The sequence below is a fragment of the Astatotilapia calliptera genome, chromosome 6, assembly GCF_900246225.1.
Source record: "Astatotilapia calliptera chromosome 6, fAstCal1.2, whole genome shotgun sequence".
NCBI lineage: Eukaryota > Metazoa > Chordata > Actinopteri > Cichliformes > Cichlidae > Astatotilapia > Astatotilapia calliptera.
The window spans coordinates 11,499,848-11,516,717 of NC_039307.1; the positions used below are offsets into that span (position 1 = coordinate 11,499,848).

Below are 16,870 nucleotides of genomic sequence, written 5' to 3' on the forward strand. Positions count from 1 at the left end.
TCAGTGCCACGGAACTGAAACTACTGATAGACCAACATGCAGGACTGTGACTTTCCACTGAGACTAGCATGAATTGTTTTACACTGTTTTATGTTTTATTTGGCTTCCACACCACGGATAAATTTCCCCAGTCAATTACTGGCTTAGAAACCGGCACAATGACAAACTCATACCAGGCTAAAAGAGAAAAAAACAACAACTTATCCTTGGATTTTCCTATACTCTGAGTAGTGCTCGGGATGTGTTTTCTTGTGGTACTTACTTTAATGACTGTGCATGGAGAGTATTTAAAGATTAATTAATTTTCACTTATTGTCTTGCCTAAATGGGCAATAAATCTTCATCTTCTTGCTGTGACTTGGACAGTGTTATTGTTTTAATAATGTATCATAATTAAGGGTAATGAGAATCTGCTGCAGTTTTTTCCCAGACTGAGCAAGGATTGAGGAAGTTAGAGGAGAAGAGGCGGCGTGTTTTTCTCTACTTTATTTTCTGTCTAACTTTGATATTTTTCAGTTATGGGTTAAAGTTTTTGTTCATTCTGATTTTCATTAAGACAATAAATGATTCCCCCTTCTCTTCTCCACTCCTCTCGTGCAGCATGGCCTTCTACTTGGAGGAGGTGATGAGCTGTACTCACTCCCTCCTCCTGGTAGTTTCTGGCTGGGTCTCTCGTCACGTGATCGGCGCCGTGTTGGTCTCTCTCCCTGCCATCTCTGTCTTGTCCCACCTCACTTCAGGCGTCCAGCCGGAACCTCAGGTAAACACTAAAATTAAACTCTTGAACAAAACTTCTTAAACATCCCAAATATCTTTTGGTTCACAGCCTCAAAATATTTCACACATTTCTCATCTGAAAGTATCTCAAGGAGAAGTTTAAAGTAAAAATGTAACCCTACTAAACTTGCACCGTCATAGTTGCTGCTTCTTGGTATCATTCAGAGAGATTGCAGTTGACGCTGCTGCCAGGACTACTACTAAAGATGCCATGCTGGGACTAATAGTACTTGTATTGCTGCTGATTTAACTGCAACTACTGTGCCTCTGTTGTCCCTGCTTTTGGAAGTATCCTTTGTAGCTGTAATGGTTTACTCTGACTGTTATCTCTAAGCTGATTTGAAACTCATCATGGTCTAAAACAGCTCATTAGCTGGTGTTAACCCGTTATAGGACCACTAGAATGAACACGCATGGATTTTGGCACCAGAAATGTCGACTTTTCTTCTTTGAGTCCTGCATGTGTGAAGATTGAGTTGCGCTTGTTTTGCGGTGTTTTAAGTCAAGTGCATTTCCAGCTCTGTATACGTACGAGTCTCGTATTTCATGTTGGAGCCAACGGCTGCTTGCAAGATGTGCATTGGTTTCATATCTTGTTTTTCCAACACCTGATGTCTTTATCCATTTCTCTCCCACCCTGCTCACTCTCTCGCCTCAGCTCTCGCCATCGCTTCAGGGCTCGCAGATCAAAGCGACAGTCTCAGGGAGAGTTGCTAATTAGACATGCAGTTTTCTGGACTTTAATGCCTTTGAAGATGTTAAGGCCCAATAACAGTGCTGAGTGAGGGTTGTGGGGTGTTAGGGTGGGGTGGAAGGGCATGACAGGGAGAGGGGAGGACATGTGTAGTGATGAGCTTGGAAAAGATCTTATCTTGTCAATGTAATCGTTAACAGCAGAGGTGTGGACTCGAGTCACATGACTTGGACTCGAGTCAGACTCGAGTCATTAATTTTATGACTTTAGACTTGACTTGAAAAAATGTTCTAAGACTTGTGGCTTGACTTGGACTTTTACACCAATGACCTGGGACTTGAATTGGACTTGAACCGGTTTACTTGAAAAGACTTGATATTTTACCCCAAATATAAAATTTAACATGCATATTATATAGAGATTGAAAATGTGACGTCATTCACGGGTAGAACCGCAAAGGATTCTGGGAACTCGTGGCAAGCGGTACTAGCTCACGCAGGCTTTCAATTGAAATCAGTCACACAGCGATAAAAAGAAACACAAAAATGTCAAGAAGCTGTTGTATTATTAACTGCAATAGCCGGTCGCATGACAGCCACGGGAAGCCGACGGGTAAAGAGATCGGTTGTTATCGGATTATGTCGTTGAAGAGAAATTGTTCGAGCCATGTTTCCGAAGTAACAAAGAGGCGACGGATGGCCTGGATTGCAGCCATTCAAAGAGCAAATATAACGTCCCAGAACACTCCAGCTCACAGGTTAGTCTGCTTCAAGCATTTACACGAAGGTCAGTATTTTTTAGTAGTTAATACGTCATTTTCATAACATAATTAGTGATATAGGTTACAAGTAAGTCTGGCGCTGAACAGAAATTGTCACGCTATGCTCCTTTATTTATTGTGCATAAATAGTGAATTGTCCTGACACAATATTGCGTTTCGCTTCTGTTATTATGGTACATTGACAAAAACATATACTTTTATTCACAGGATAAAACAGGTTTTTTGTATCACTAATTGCCCAGTACGATTACAGCATACAATATTATTGTCACTGCTACATTTCTGTGATGGGTACCAGAAATTATTTCCACTGCTAATTAATTACCGTTGAGCTCAAAGGTCCTATTAATAAACGGTTAACGAATGTGTATTTATGACGACGATTTGTGAGACTGGTAAACTTATGATACGTACGATGGTCTTTCGTTCTACACGGTGCATTTCAAGGTCCTGCACCCATCCGTCGGTAAACTGTACCTGGGCTTGTTGCAGTGACCTGAAGTTACTAAACTTCATGAGTGTATGCACTCACTCCAAGAACCGTATGATTATAAATATGCATATAAATATGCTACAATGAGATAGCTGACTTCATCTAACTAGCAAATGTTGTCCAGGCTACGTTGGTGATACAGTTTTTTTTTAATGTGTATGATATTTTTGTCATGCGATTTTAAAGCCAGTCCTACAACCGCATCCAAGAATAACATGCAGCTTATCTCAGAACTGTCGGTGAAAATTATTCTTGGAGCTAGGTTTAATTGAGCTGCATTTTAAAGAGGTGCAATTTCACAATTTGTGTATATTTTCTAAGTTCACTATTTTGTCATGTGTTGAGAAAAACACAGATTTAAAATTACATGGTCTAATATTTACATTTAGCATAACTGCAACATTATTTTTTCGTTGTTTTTTTTTTTTTAAAGACTCGAAAGGACTTGAAATTCAAAGTTTCAGACTTGTGACTTGACTCGGATTTTTACACCAGTGACTTGAGACTCGACTCTGACTTGCCTGACATTACTTGAGACTTGACTTGAGGATAAAGACTTGAGACTTACTTGAGACTTGCAAAACAATGACTTGGTCCCACCTCTGGTTAACAGCGTGAAAATGTCCCCAAATTCATTTTGCTGTCTGCATGTTTTTGCATGAAAAGAGCTCTGCGTGTTTCTAAGAGCCTAAATCACTATGTTTTAGACTTTTACAAATCACATTATATTTCATTTATGTTGCTTTTGAAATTCAGGCTTAGACCATTAAGACATTTCCGCAAAACTATGACAAAAAAGCTCACTTTATTGGGTCAAGGATCCCTTTACAAAGCTAAACCTTATGGACAAAAGTACTGGGCCACACCTCCTAATCACTGGCTTCAGCTATTTCAGGCCCATTACCACAGGTGTAGAAAATCAAGCCCCCTGGCCATGTAACCTGCTTTGGCAAACATTTGTGAAAGACTGTGCTGCTGTGAAAAGCTCCCTGAATTCAAGCGTGGCACTGTAATAGCATGCTGCTGTTGCAACAAGTCAGTTTGTGAAATTTATGTCCTCTTAGATATTATATTATGAACTTTAAGTGGTATTATTATTGTGAAGTGGAAGTGTTTAGGAACCACAGCAACTCAGCCATGAAGTGGCAGACCATGTAAAGTTGAAGAGCAGGGTTGCTGAGTGCTGCAGACTTATCAACATCAGCACAAAAACTGTGTGCCGGGAGTTTCACTGCATGCGTTTCCATGGCTGTTCAGCTACATGCAGGCTTTACAGCACCAAGTGGCATAAAGAAAGCCACCACTGGACTCCTGAGCAGTGGAAACATGTTCTGTAGGGTGACAAATCATGCTTCTCTATCTGGCACTCTGTCTGACGAGTGAGTCTGGAACGTTCCAGCGAAGGGGACTCTTAATGCCTCAGCTTACCAACACATTTTGGACTGTGCTTAGGTTTTCTCTTCCAGCATGACTCTGCTTTAGTGTAGATGGCCCAACACTTGCTCACGTGGTGGATTTCAATTTGAGATTGAATACACTACAGTTTGTTCAGTGCTAAATCTTCAACATTGGTGAAAAACTCATTTTGACAGCATTGTTTTGAAATCCATCCAGTTATTTTCATGCTATATATAGAAGTAATCCCTTCAAGCCAAAGTGCAGGTTTCAGACTGCACTAAACACTGTTGTAGACAGTTTTTACCCCTCAATCTTAAAAGGTTCATGGGGTATTGTTACTGTTGATACCCAAGTTTGTGAATATGACAACTCAAGGTTGAGGTGATGTAGGATTTTTAAATTCATCCCTTGGGTGGACCTACTAAAAATCTCAAACAAGTTTGAATCTCAAGGACCCTGACCTAGAGTTCAAGACCAGAGTCAACTTTTCTCAAAATCGCCTGGGATTTTCAAATTAAGGTGCATCTACCAGGAAGCTTTTTTAAATTTTATTTTAAAATTTTTCCTGCTCTTGGCTCTATAAGAAGTCAGTGACAGAGGATATTCCTAATAATGCCACCTTAGGCTGGGAATGCAGCAGCACCACAGCTCCACCCGCCTGCTGTTCTAATCGTTTGCAAGGACCAGCCAATGAGAACAAAGCTAGTTTAAAGGAAGAGGTGCTAAAAAAACCTTGCTTCACAATGTGCATGAAGTGAGGTGTCGCACCACAGCCCAGGTTAAGATGAATAAGGATCATTTTGAAATCAGAATCATGCAAAGATACTATAGTAAGGTCCAAGAACAAAGTACGGAGAAAATTGGAAATGAGCAAAATAGAATCCCTTTGATTGTCGTAAAGGTCTATTTGTGACAATAAACAAATAAAATGATTCATTAATTTAAAAAAAATGTTCCATGAAATTATAGAGCTAGTCCTGAAAACTGAAAGTGTGTGTGCACTTATTCCCTGAATTGCTCTTGACATTTTAGGATATAATATTGCAGTTTTGCTGACACAATCCAGGGAAATACCAAGGAAATGGCAACAAGAACTGTAGAGAAAAACGTTTGCTGTGGGGGAAATGGGAAGCTAATTAATTCAATTTTATTTATGTAGCAATAATTCACAAGGGTAATCATCTTAAGGCACTTTCTGGTTGCAGTTATCTGAACTGAACTGTAGTACTTTGATCCAAAAACCTTCAAGCTTTTATCATATTTTATTCAATAAGCCTATGGATTGTCTTTGGGCTACAACATGCTGGCTTTGGCTCTGGTGGTGAAAGATGTAGTATGATGCACTTGTGTTACACAACATAACCACTAAGTGCTTAAACAGAAAACCTGGATTTTACAGCTGAGGAGTAGCCAGTATTACATCATTACATCACTACGTGCTTAGTAGGTGTTTTTATAGCACACGCTTCAGTTGAATGTGCAAGAATTCTTTGTTGCTGTTGTATTTGCTAAGACATTCGAATAACTAGCTTTTGTTTTTCCTCAGGTGACCGCGTTCCTGTGCTGTGCCACCATCCTGGCCATCATCCAGTTTTGTAACTTCTGTCAGCTGAGTTTCTGGATGCGCTCAATCCTAGCCACTGCTACAGGGGTTGCTTTGCTGCTGCTGCTGTTGTGCAGTCCTCTGGCTGGGGAAAGGTGAGACGCTAACTGCACATACACACAAACACTAAGTGCAGGGTACTCTGTGGGATGCTATCATGAATCCCTATAAAAGACTTAAGTAGTCAAGGTTAGAGTAGGGTAGAGCAGTGATTTCTAGCCAGCCCTTATTGTAAAACAAATTTGCACCTTTTGTGTTTAGTCTGTAGATCTCTGCATATATTCACTACATATAATCCTCAATGTACAATGTACTGACTGAAATGGCACAGTGTAAGTGGAGGTATTCCACATTTTCTCTCCAGAAACAGCAGTTCAGATCGGTGAGAGTCAGCGGGAGAATAATCAATGTGTTTTGATAGAAAAGGGAGAAGTCTTCTGTTAGAAACCGATGGAGACTTTTGCGGAGGGGAGAGCGGAGAGCTCGGGTGAAGTGTAGGAGTCATCCAGAGATTATTCAAGCATTATTCAGCTTTATTTCAAACACGGCACATGTGTATAACAGCTAGTGCTGGGCGATATGGAAAAAATATTTATCACGATATGAATTATTTTATATCACGATGACGATATATATCACGATATACCACCTGACCCGTGGTCATCTGGAAAGTACGCAGTCTGTAAACAGCGAGCGCAGAGGGTGCAGTCTTTGTTAATGACATGGATGGTTACGCTCATGTAGGGCTGCGTATCTCTGCTCGTCCATAGGTCAGTCGTCAAGGCATAATGCACGACACTGCAAACATCCGTCTCTACTTTGGCCCGGCATGCGTCATATAAGCGAGGCAACTCGACTTATAAGGACTTTTATGAGGTCACGAAAGCTGTCCTTCTCAACTACATAAACAGGGGCCATGCCTTTACAAATGTAACACGAGACGGCTCCTGTGATTTGTTTATGGCGCTGGGACGTTTTCTTATAAGGGCCTTGTGTGAAAGACTGCTGTATCTTTGGCTAGCTATAGTTTTTCTTTTCCCAACTTGCTCCTGTCGTTCCACAACTTGGTTTAGCTCGGATTTTCTGGATTCTTGAGCATTCTTTTTCGTGGACCTTCTGTAGGTGATAGGAGAGATTTGTTGTGTTGCCATCGGGTGCAGGAATAGTTTTATAGTATAGCTTGCAAATGGGCGTCTTCTGCTCCGTGTTGGTGCTGTTGAACCCAAAATGTAACCAAATCACAGATGTACCCCCTCTTTTCGGTAAAAGTGCTTCCTCTTGGGCTGCCTGTGTAGCTGTCTCTGCCTGTTGCATGTCCGGGCATGAAACTGCAACCTGTCGCACATCCATCGTTTTGAGTTACCGTAAAGCATGTCGCAAATCCGGGTGCACGTAAAGCAGCACCATGTCGCAAAACCACAAGACGGAGTTTCTTTGCGAAAAATATCATTTTTTCATACTTTATTTTCTCTTGCATAAAGTTAAGAGTATGTATAGTGAGAAGACAACACTAATATATTTGCCACAGGCTTTTTAATGGTATATTTCATGTAATAATTTATAAAATTAGGTTAGAAATGATAGAAGACAAATGGCACAATAGACACTTTTCTATCATCGACACGATATATATTGTCATATCGCCCAGCACTAATAACAGCTGACCTGCAGGATGTAGAGAAGAGCATAAAAGGTTATTTGCAATCCACCCTTAATGAAGCTACTGCAGCTGTGCCTCATCTGTAAATGCACACATTGCTCTTGCTTTTTTCTGCATGCTTCCAATCCGAGTCGCATTAATAGCTGCACATTTCATTATATTATGTGATTGATCTGATGGAGAGGAGGGAAAAAAGCAAAATACATGAGGGAGTTTGTGACATTGTGGGCATCTGTGTATGCAGAGAGACACCGCAGAGGCTTTTGTGCTCCATTATGAACTGATCTCAGTGTACAGGATTAAAAATCTACGGCGCAAACTGCTCTGCTCGCTGTAAAAACGTAACTTTGCTGCCTTTAAAACATCCATAGCATGCATGCATTTTGTATTTGCAGTGAGATGACTTCTTCTCAGTTTTAATAAAATGCCACTATTACAGAGGACCAGAAAGATGTGGGACTCAGATCTAAACATTCAGGACAAACGCTCAGTAAAGAGCTACAGGAGCGAGCCAAAGTTTTACATGGCGCTTCCATGCCAACCATTCTCTCGTGCCAATTATCACTCCGATAATATCTCCCCCTGGCATTCCAAATTAACACTTTGAGCTGCAACTATCACCTCCACACCAGGCACAAAAGAAGGCAGGCTTTTTCCTTTCTTTGTTTTTTTTTTTTTAGCACTTTATTGCAGTTAATTGCCTCCTGCTGACCTTTTTAAATAGCATTTGTATTGTTAATTTTAAATGCACTCACCTGCAAAATTTGCACTTTGGGAAAAAATACATTTCTAAAAAAAAACAAACCATCATGTAACCAATAGAACTACAAAAATTATTGCAATTATTGCTTTTTAGTCTCAAAATTAACACTGAACTTCTTTAGTACATAATAATAATTCCTTTTTTTAATGCTAAAGAAAGAGGTTTGCATTGGTGCACTAGAGTCTGCCCGGTTTGTTTGTGGCTCAGATTTCAATTGGTAGTTTTTAAGCACGCTACCTGTAGCAGATTCTGCAACAGAAATAAGAATATCTACATCATATGCAGGAATTCAAATATCACTCAAGATCCAGTGAAGCAGTTCATCAGGAAAAATGTCTTTCCTCAGAATAATTTATAATTCATTTGTTTTGTGAGCTCAAGTACATTTGCTTTCTTTCTGGAAAGGCTGTGATCAGCTGACCTGTGATGATGCTATAGAGTTTGGGATTTTTAACCACCCATCTACTATTTTGAAAATAAGTTAGCATATCGCTAGTTCGCCAAATAATGATGGGGTGATGTTACTTTTTGATTTCTTGAGTATCTTCCTGGCATCAGCTAGAAGGAACCCCATACTATAGCAAATGAAACATGATCCTGCTTGATATTGTGGTGCATTAAGCCACCTATCGTATTTAATTACTCTGTAATTGAAGATATCGAAACACCATTTTGGCTTGTTCTGCCCACTTTAACCCCTGATTATATGCTGTCATGCATGCGTATTGTTTGTGTTTGTGTGCATGTGTGTGACTGCTCCTGACTGGTCTTCTGACTGACACCACTCTTGTGTCTTTCAGCTCGAGTAATAACAGCTTACCAGTTCAAGGGTGAGTGTCTCCGTGGAAACAGAGGGGTTTGATTGATGACTGACATTTGAAGGGTTAACAGGAGTGACTGCTTTTTTTTCTCTACTCATAACTACAGCTCTCTCTAGCTTTAACCTATGCTCACACGGTCATGCTTTTTATTCTCCTATCCATCTCTCTCTCTTCCTCTGTTTTCCTCTTTGTGTGCTGCAGTAATAATGCCTGCAAATGCCAATAGTGGTGGAAATGACTCATGCAGCTCATGCTGGCTTAAATCTTGTATGAGGGCTACAACTAAGCCTTAATCAAGGCCGCAGTAGAAAAAAATGAAAGTAGAGAACTGTTTCTTTGTATTCTTTGGTCTTTGTTGGCTCCTTTTCTGGGCATTCACGATACACCTGTTTATATTACAGTTGGATATGTAAACTTCAACATTGCATTTTTTATTTTAGTTTTATCAGGGGAATTACAAAAACAAACTGAAACAGAGAAATTCTCCGTAATTTTTTCTCTCTCCTTCAGTGATGGATAAGTGTGGGCCACAGCCTTTTACTGTGGTTACACTGAATGCCTAAAGTATGCATTTTACTTCTATTATAATCAATGGAAGTGGCTACACCAGACATGAGAGTATGTGGCACGGAGATCATCTTCTTCTTTTTTTTTTTTAATCTTTGTGTGAGATGCATGCAGTTATTGTATACAGACATGGGTCATAAAGCGTTGGTATGTTTTATGCAAGAAAAACTTCAGCATCCACCTTTGCCAGTAGCCCAGCAGCTGGTTGTTACTTAGCAACTTAACATTAAAAAAGTCTGGGGATGTGGGGATAGAAACACCTCTAGACCGTTGTTAGGTCAGCTACTTTGAAGTTTTATGCAAATTCACTTTAATTTACATTTTCATCAGGACATAAAACTGCATGTATAGAATCACCAGTCAAATCTGAGTTAAAAAGATGAAAAAAATGTTAAAAAACGTATATGACTTTGCCCAAAAATAAGGTTTTAAAAAGCATTTTCCCCAGGATATTATAGTTAATAGTTATGCACTTACTGGCCACTTTATTGGGTATACTTTGATAGTACTAGCTTGGATAAAGGGATGGGCACAGTCAGCAAAAATAATAGGTAGGCTGTGGCATTTAAACAGTGCTAAACTTGTACCGTGTGAAGAAGAGCTCCCCACACCATTACACCAACAATCTGAATGTTGCAGCAGAAATTGAGACTCATAGGAAGGCAAAGCTGAAAACAAAGCACCTCTTGTTTTGCCTGTTACTCACATAGCCCTATGCAAAACAATCTCTGCAGGTGTGGTTACTTAAAACAAATACTGTGCTGCACACCTGCTCTACAAACTGTTCCCATGCGTTATACATTCAATGTATTCACAGAGTTTGTGTAAGATATGACACAGATCACACACAAGAAATTTTTTCCCTCATTCTTTCGTCTTGATAAAATAACTGAATTTCAATTGTACATCAGAACATCTCGACATCATCAGTTCACATGTTCTGCATTGAGGTGATGATGATAAATAACCCCTCAAATAATATTACATTGAGGATAACTTTTCTTATTCTAGTGCTAATTACAGTTTTTAGCTAAAGTGCATTATCAGATAAAATTTACCAGGCATAACTCCTTGAATTTTCTTATCTGTCACATAAATCCATAAAGTGATTGGATGAAAATCACTTTCAATCAGCCTTCATCTTCTTTAACTCAAGTCTAGTTTCTAAATCTTCCAGAATTAATTAAACTGCAGATAAACAGTGGTTGGGAAGTTATAACTGGCTGCTCTGCAATAAATCAGAATTTTAGTGCAAGTCCAAAATTATACTCTTGCTCTTTGGCAACGTTTGGACTCTTAGATTCTTAAATCAAATTTGATTAAGGCTAAACCAAAATTTCCCAGCATTACTGCACATTATCTGGATTAAGCACATGTAACTTAAAAACTGGGCTAAGAACTGCAAGATATATGTTAAAACTTTATTAAGATGCTATGTCGTTGATTCTCCAAAGAAATGGCTGCAGAAATCGCCTTACCATCTTTTGTCTTTCAATTCTCATCTGATCATTTCTCCCATATGTCCCTCATTCTTTTCTGATTCTCCCATCATTTTCTTCCACAGACCAAACACCTCAACATTGATTGACGGCAGTTCAGAAAATGGTCCTAAGATGTTTTCTGACCTTTTGATCTCAGAGGCCATCCTGGCCTTCTTCTTGCTTCTTCTCCTGGTGTGGTTCCTCAACCGCGAGTTTGAGATCAGCTACCGTCTCCATTACCATGGCAACGTCGAGGCTGACAAGCACCGCACCAAGATCCAGATGATGCGAGATCAGGCTGAGTGGTTACTCGGCAACATCATCCCCATCCATGTCGCTGACCAGCTCAAGGTTTTGTTGCCATTTAAATGAACTATTAAACTTGAACTTAATCCTCTAAATACTGATCAATAAATAAACATTTTCTTGTTTTTTATTCTTTGTAATCAACCATTATTAAGCAAATTCTGGCTAAATACAGCAGTAGTAGTTTTATCAGTTAATGAGCAAAAAATGGCAGTTGTGTTCATTTACAATGAAATCTAAATTCACCCTGAATCTCATGTATACACACGTTCAAACTATTGACTACAGTTGAAGATAGTTCTCTCTTGTGAGTTCATTATAACGTGAGCCTCTTCTCTCCATATATTTCAGGTGACCCAGAGCTACTCCAAGAACCACGACAGTGTGGGTGTGATCTTTGCCAGTATTGTGAACTTCAGTGAGTTTTATGAAGAGAGCTACGAAGGTGGAAAAGAGTGCTACCGTGTCCTGAATGAGCTGATTGGAGACTTTGACGAACTCCTTCGCAAACCTGAATTCTCAAGCGTGGAAAAAATCAAGACAATCGGGGCCACCTACATGGCTGCGTCGGGACTGAACGTCGAGCAGATGGCTGAGAATGAATCGGATTCTCCGCATGCTCACCTCATGGCCCTTTTCAACTTTGCCCTTGAGATGATGGGAGTCCTGGATGATTTCAACAAGAACATGCTAGGCTTCGGGTTCAAGCTCCGCATTGGATTTAACCATGGTCCCCTGACGGCAGGGGTCATCGGCACCACAAAGCTGCTCTATGACATCTGGGGAGACACAGTAAACATTGCCAGTCGCATGGACTCCACCGGCGTGGAGTGTCGGGTGCAAGTGAGCGAGGAAAGCCATGCTGTGCTCAGTGCCATGGGTTTAGAGTTTGACTATAGAGGTACTGTGAATGTTAAGGGCAAAGGTCAAATGAGGACTTTCCTTTACCCAAAAAGTGGGGAAAGTATATACCAGGATCAAGCGGAGCAGGCTGTCAGAATTGGACCCTCGTCCGTGGTATTACCTGCCAGTGAGACTTCAGTTGCCCAGCCTGTGGCTGCCCCTTCCACCTCTTCCACTCCTCCCTCCTCCTCTCTTTCCACACTCTCTACTCAACCCCAATATGCTGTAAGGCCTCCAGAAGTAGGCCCTGAGCCTGTCTCAGTTAAGCCCACAGAAGTGAGGGAGGAAGGATATAGGGACGCTGGACAGCCCCCTGCCACAGACGTTCACACCCCTCCTCATTCTGAACTAGGCCCAGAGCCCAGTTGTACACAAGGCCCCTCCCAGGTGCAGCCAGCTCCTCTCGCGCTTCAAGAAGAGGAGGATGAAGATGAGGAAGCGAATGAGCTAACTAAACTCAATGAGGAGTTTTATGCTCGCCTCTGATCCCTTCTGTCTCCTCCCGCTGTCTTCTATTCCTCTTACTGCCCCCAGCTGCTGCCTCCCCAGGACTGATTACCGATGTTGGCGGGATGTCTTTTCCTTTAAGCAAGTGTCTTTGGCATGGAAGACAGACTGGTCACGTCAAAAACAAAACCAGTAGATGCAGTGGCTATAAGATTGTACTTGATGTCTTTCATGGGAGTGTTGCCTGAGTCCTGGGGCGGGTTTTACCTGTGTTGAGCACAGCAGTTTATGATGGCGAACAAGCTGAAAAGGGAAAGAGGGATCTGTTGATGTTGTTGTTGTTGATGCTTTTGTCATTAAGTGCCTTCAGGATTAGAACAGTGAACAAAAATATGAATACTGAACAAGTTTTAACAATGTTAGACTACAGAATATGCTGTGGTTTCTTTTTTCATGCTTTTATTTTGAATGCAAGTATTTCTTACAGAAATCATTATTGTCGCGCCATATCAACTGTTTTAACTTGATCAAAGTCCCGACCTTACTTAAGGGAAAATTATTTTAGATTTTATATAAGTGCCAATGCAGAATGACAGGCGGAGCAGGAAACTTTGGGAAGAATGAGGGAATCACATGAAGCAGTGTTAATTTATGTATTGTGCTTTGACATCAGGGCTTAATACAGTATTCATTTGTGCCAGAGTCTCACTTTCAAGGGACATGCAGGCTGCAGAGATTTTAGTTTGTGTAGCAGCTCAATGCACATTTTAAGCACAGGTCTTGCACAGTGTTTTTCTTTTTTTCGACCACTTGTATTCAGTAGTTATTACCAATAAATAGCTTTTAAGAAACTTTAAACAGAGCTGAGAGAATCAAAAGGACAATAATCAGATAAGGGACTATAGATCTGGAAGAAAGGTGGTTTGAAAAAGTGAGACCATCACAAATGCAGGAAGGCACTTTAAATATAGTGGGATCTGTCTTTCAGGTATTAAACGCTCACCTCTCGCACACATGTCCAATTTTACAGGTAGTGTAAAATTGTCTCGATGCGAGCTAGCTGATATTTCAGCTTTTTCTTTGATCAGAACCACTCCTGCTTGGAAGACCAAATATCTGTCTGGTGATATTTTGTATTTTTGTTTTGACCAAATGAAAAGAGTGAAGAGGAAGTCAGCAGCGTGTTGGCCTGTCTCCGAATACAGCCACTCTCCCATTTGCTCCTACTGGAATCCTGATAAATAGCCAAAATACAAGAATCACTCATTCAAACTACCATAAATTGAGTACTCCCATTTACCGTACTAACATCCACACCAACAACACAGATTTCACTCATTATTAATTATAAGAGAGTCCTAATATTGCTGGGAGGTAGTATGATACTTGCAAGTATTGGCAGTTATTGGCAGCTTTAATGTTGTTTTCATTGGAGTCAATAAGTCAAATGCAGAATATCACCATTCCTGTCTTCTGATGAGGTGAGCGCTTGATACTCGAAGGATTTCAGGTGAAGTATAACTTTAAATGCGACTGTGAGGGACAGTCACTGCGTAGTTCTTGGTCAGTGATGGGGTGGTCCACAGGCTGTTGGCGTGGGTTTAAATTTAGAGATGAGTGACAGTTTCCACAGTACTGTGTGTAAAACCTCAGACTCAAATCTTGTGACTTTTCTTGAATTTCCGTTGCCTTCATTGCTAAAAGAAAAAATATATATAAACAATGGTCAGCCCATCCGTGCAAATTACCCAACAGATCATTGTCGTCTGCCTTTATCTTTGTGATTTGCTGTTGAAAGATTGGGACGTATTACCTTGATCCTGTCAGTCTTTTCACCAATCAGGGCCTCTACTGAATCAATAAAATTGTGCCACTTTAATTGAGTGATTATAGGTGCAGTGCAGCCTAATCTAGCTGATTGTTTGTGGTGCCTGAAAGTATGACTGTATTTTTTTCTTTTTTTTAGTTTTTGGTTTCCAGAAAGTTTTTTTTCTTTCATTTTTTTTTTACCAAGCTGTCATTACGCAGAGGATAGATTGTGATTGTATATTTGAGAAAATTAATGGTCATTGTGTGCAGGTTTTGTTTCTTTTTTGATAAATTCCAGATACTTTTTTTGTGCTTCTTTCCAGTTCTTTCCTCCTGACACAGACCAGCCATCTGGAAAAGTGTGGTGGTGCTCCCATTAAATCGCTTGCTCGTTTTTCTCTTTCCTCACTTCGTGCTTTGTCTTTTCTCCTGAAAGTACGTGTTTCTCTCTTATATTTCCTAAGTGTGTGAGAAATATAAGGTTTTACGTCAACTCAATCATATAAAAAAGATCGAAATGGGGACAGTTTGCTATTGCCTTATCCATAGATTATTCATTTTCAGCTTTCACCACCACATGTTTAAAAAATTAGTCAGCAGTTGGGTTAGATGGACTTTCTCTGTTCACATGCAAAAATGCCAAAATGACAAGAAGGATGAGTTATGTAGCTGTCGGGACCTGTAGCAAAACATGTTTATTTACCTCTTTCACTAAGCTCTCTGGACGTACACAGCCTGTGCCTTTTGAATGTGGACTATGTTTAATCATAGCATCAACTTTCATAATCGTTGCAGCATTAATACCCTGAAAATCAAAAGAGGTTTCTCCAGAAGCCGTCACTGCAGACGCTGAAATAGTTAAACGAGTCCTGCTTTTGTTGCCCAGAATCATTACTTTTTGAAAGATTTACACTACTTGTACATTTTCTCCACTTGCTCTTGTTTGCCAAATCTAATGAAGCATAGCACACAATGTAACACAAATAAAGGAGAATATCGAGTATCAGCTGTGAAGGAAAGTTCACCGTCTTGTTGCCTTGCGTTGTTAGATGATCTATGGGATTTTCAGGCCATGTGCCTGCAGCCCTACCATGCACAGCAGTGACACTAACTAGCCATAGATCTGAGGTGGCGTAGGAAGAACTCCACAGGTTTGTGGGTACACATCCTCTCCAGTAGCACTAATCTGTACACACACATATGAATAAAATATTACACGCTGCTGACTTATGTGATCTGGGGTGCAGTAGGGGGAGATGTGTGTGAGTGAGACTTGTTTGCATGTGAGTAGTTTCCTTCTTTGCTAGTCTCTCTATTTTTTGTTTGATTCTGTACTATACTGTCATCCTATTTCATTTCAATGTCATTCTACATATATGTTAATTATTATGCATATATTTCCAGTATTCAGGAAATTCAAATCACTAAGCTTTGCTCATTACCTGAATACTGTCCTTCTTTGACAGTGTATTTATAAATGATTTGTTTCAGTTTTGGCAGAAGCTAGTTCTCCCGTTTTAAAAAAGGATAAGTTCATGGCATTCAGTCATCTCTTTTTTTTTCTTTTCCTTTTGGAGAAGTGTGATTCTGCTTTATGACAGAAATAAGGGAAATACATAAAGGCATAGAGTGTCAGCACTTAAGCATCACATTGTCACTCATTTTAAATTATGTCAGCTGCACGTCTTTTCATTATAATTTGCAAGTAAATTCTACCCGTATGTGTTCTAAGTTACACTGGGACAGATTTTAAACAGTGTTGTTTGATTTGAAATGTATTTGTTTTATGTTCATGAATGAGATGTATAATGTACGTTTTGTGCACATTACCCATGTATCATTTATCAACACGTGATAGTAATCTGTACACATTTGCACAAAGCACTCAGTGTTTGTACATATGCAGTTATTTTGTCACATATGATTTTTTTTTATACATGTGCATGTGTCAGATTCTGTCCAAAAACAATGAATAAGAGACACGTATTATCAGATTGATTTTTGTGTGTGTGTTTGCTTATGTGTGAGTTATATGACTTTATTCCTCTTTTTTTTCAGTATGAGAGAAATAAATCTCCAAGCAGAAAGCTTGGACTGTCTAGCATACTGTAACGTGTAAAGTCACGTGGAGTTGAATTTCTGTGCATATAATGAGTGATGACAGACTGTACTGTCATTTAGTTTTGTATTATTAAAACTAAATAAGAGGTGAGGGAAGCAATTTAGAGATTCTCAAAAAGGCAACATGCAAATTAGCCAGGTTTTAGGGAGGATTAGGCCTAACCTAAAAGGTCTCAAAATTGGAGACAGGGTTGTGATCTTCATCAGCAGCCAGCTGATGACTGAAGTTGGGGCGCAGTTTATATT

General features: G+C 39.9%; 1 protein-coding gene across 2 annotated transcripts in view; it reads left to right on the forward strand.

The window, feature by feature from the left end:
* Window positions 1–16,607, forward strand: part of LOC113023877 (adenylate cyclase 9) — a 49,759-nt gene extending 33,152 nt beyond the window's left edge. Inside the window, exons 7-11 of one of the 2 annotated variants that reach the window (XM_026170301.1) lie at window positions 601–760; window positions 5,690–5,841; window positions 8,970–8,999; window positions 11,122–11,389; window positions 11,696–16,607. In XM_026170301.1, coding sequence (XP_026026086.1) covers window positions 601–760; window positions 5,690–5,841; window positions 8,970–8,999; window positions 11,122–11,389; window positions 11,696–12,733 — 1,648 coding nt within the window. In that variant the 3' untranslated portion in view covers window positions 12,734–16,607. The remainder of the gene's footprint in view (window positions 1–600; window positions 761–5,689; window positions 5,842–8,969; window positions 9,000–11,121; window positions 11,390–11,695) is intronic. The other variant, XM_026170302.1, reaches the window with a different exon arrangement.
* The last annotated feature ends 263 nt before the right edge of the window (window positions 16,608–16,870 follow it).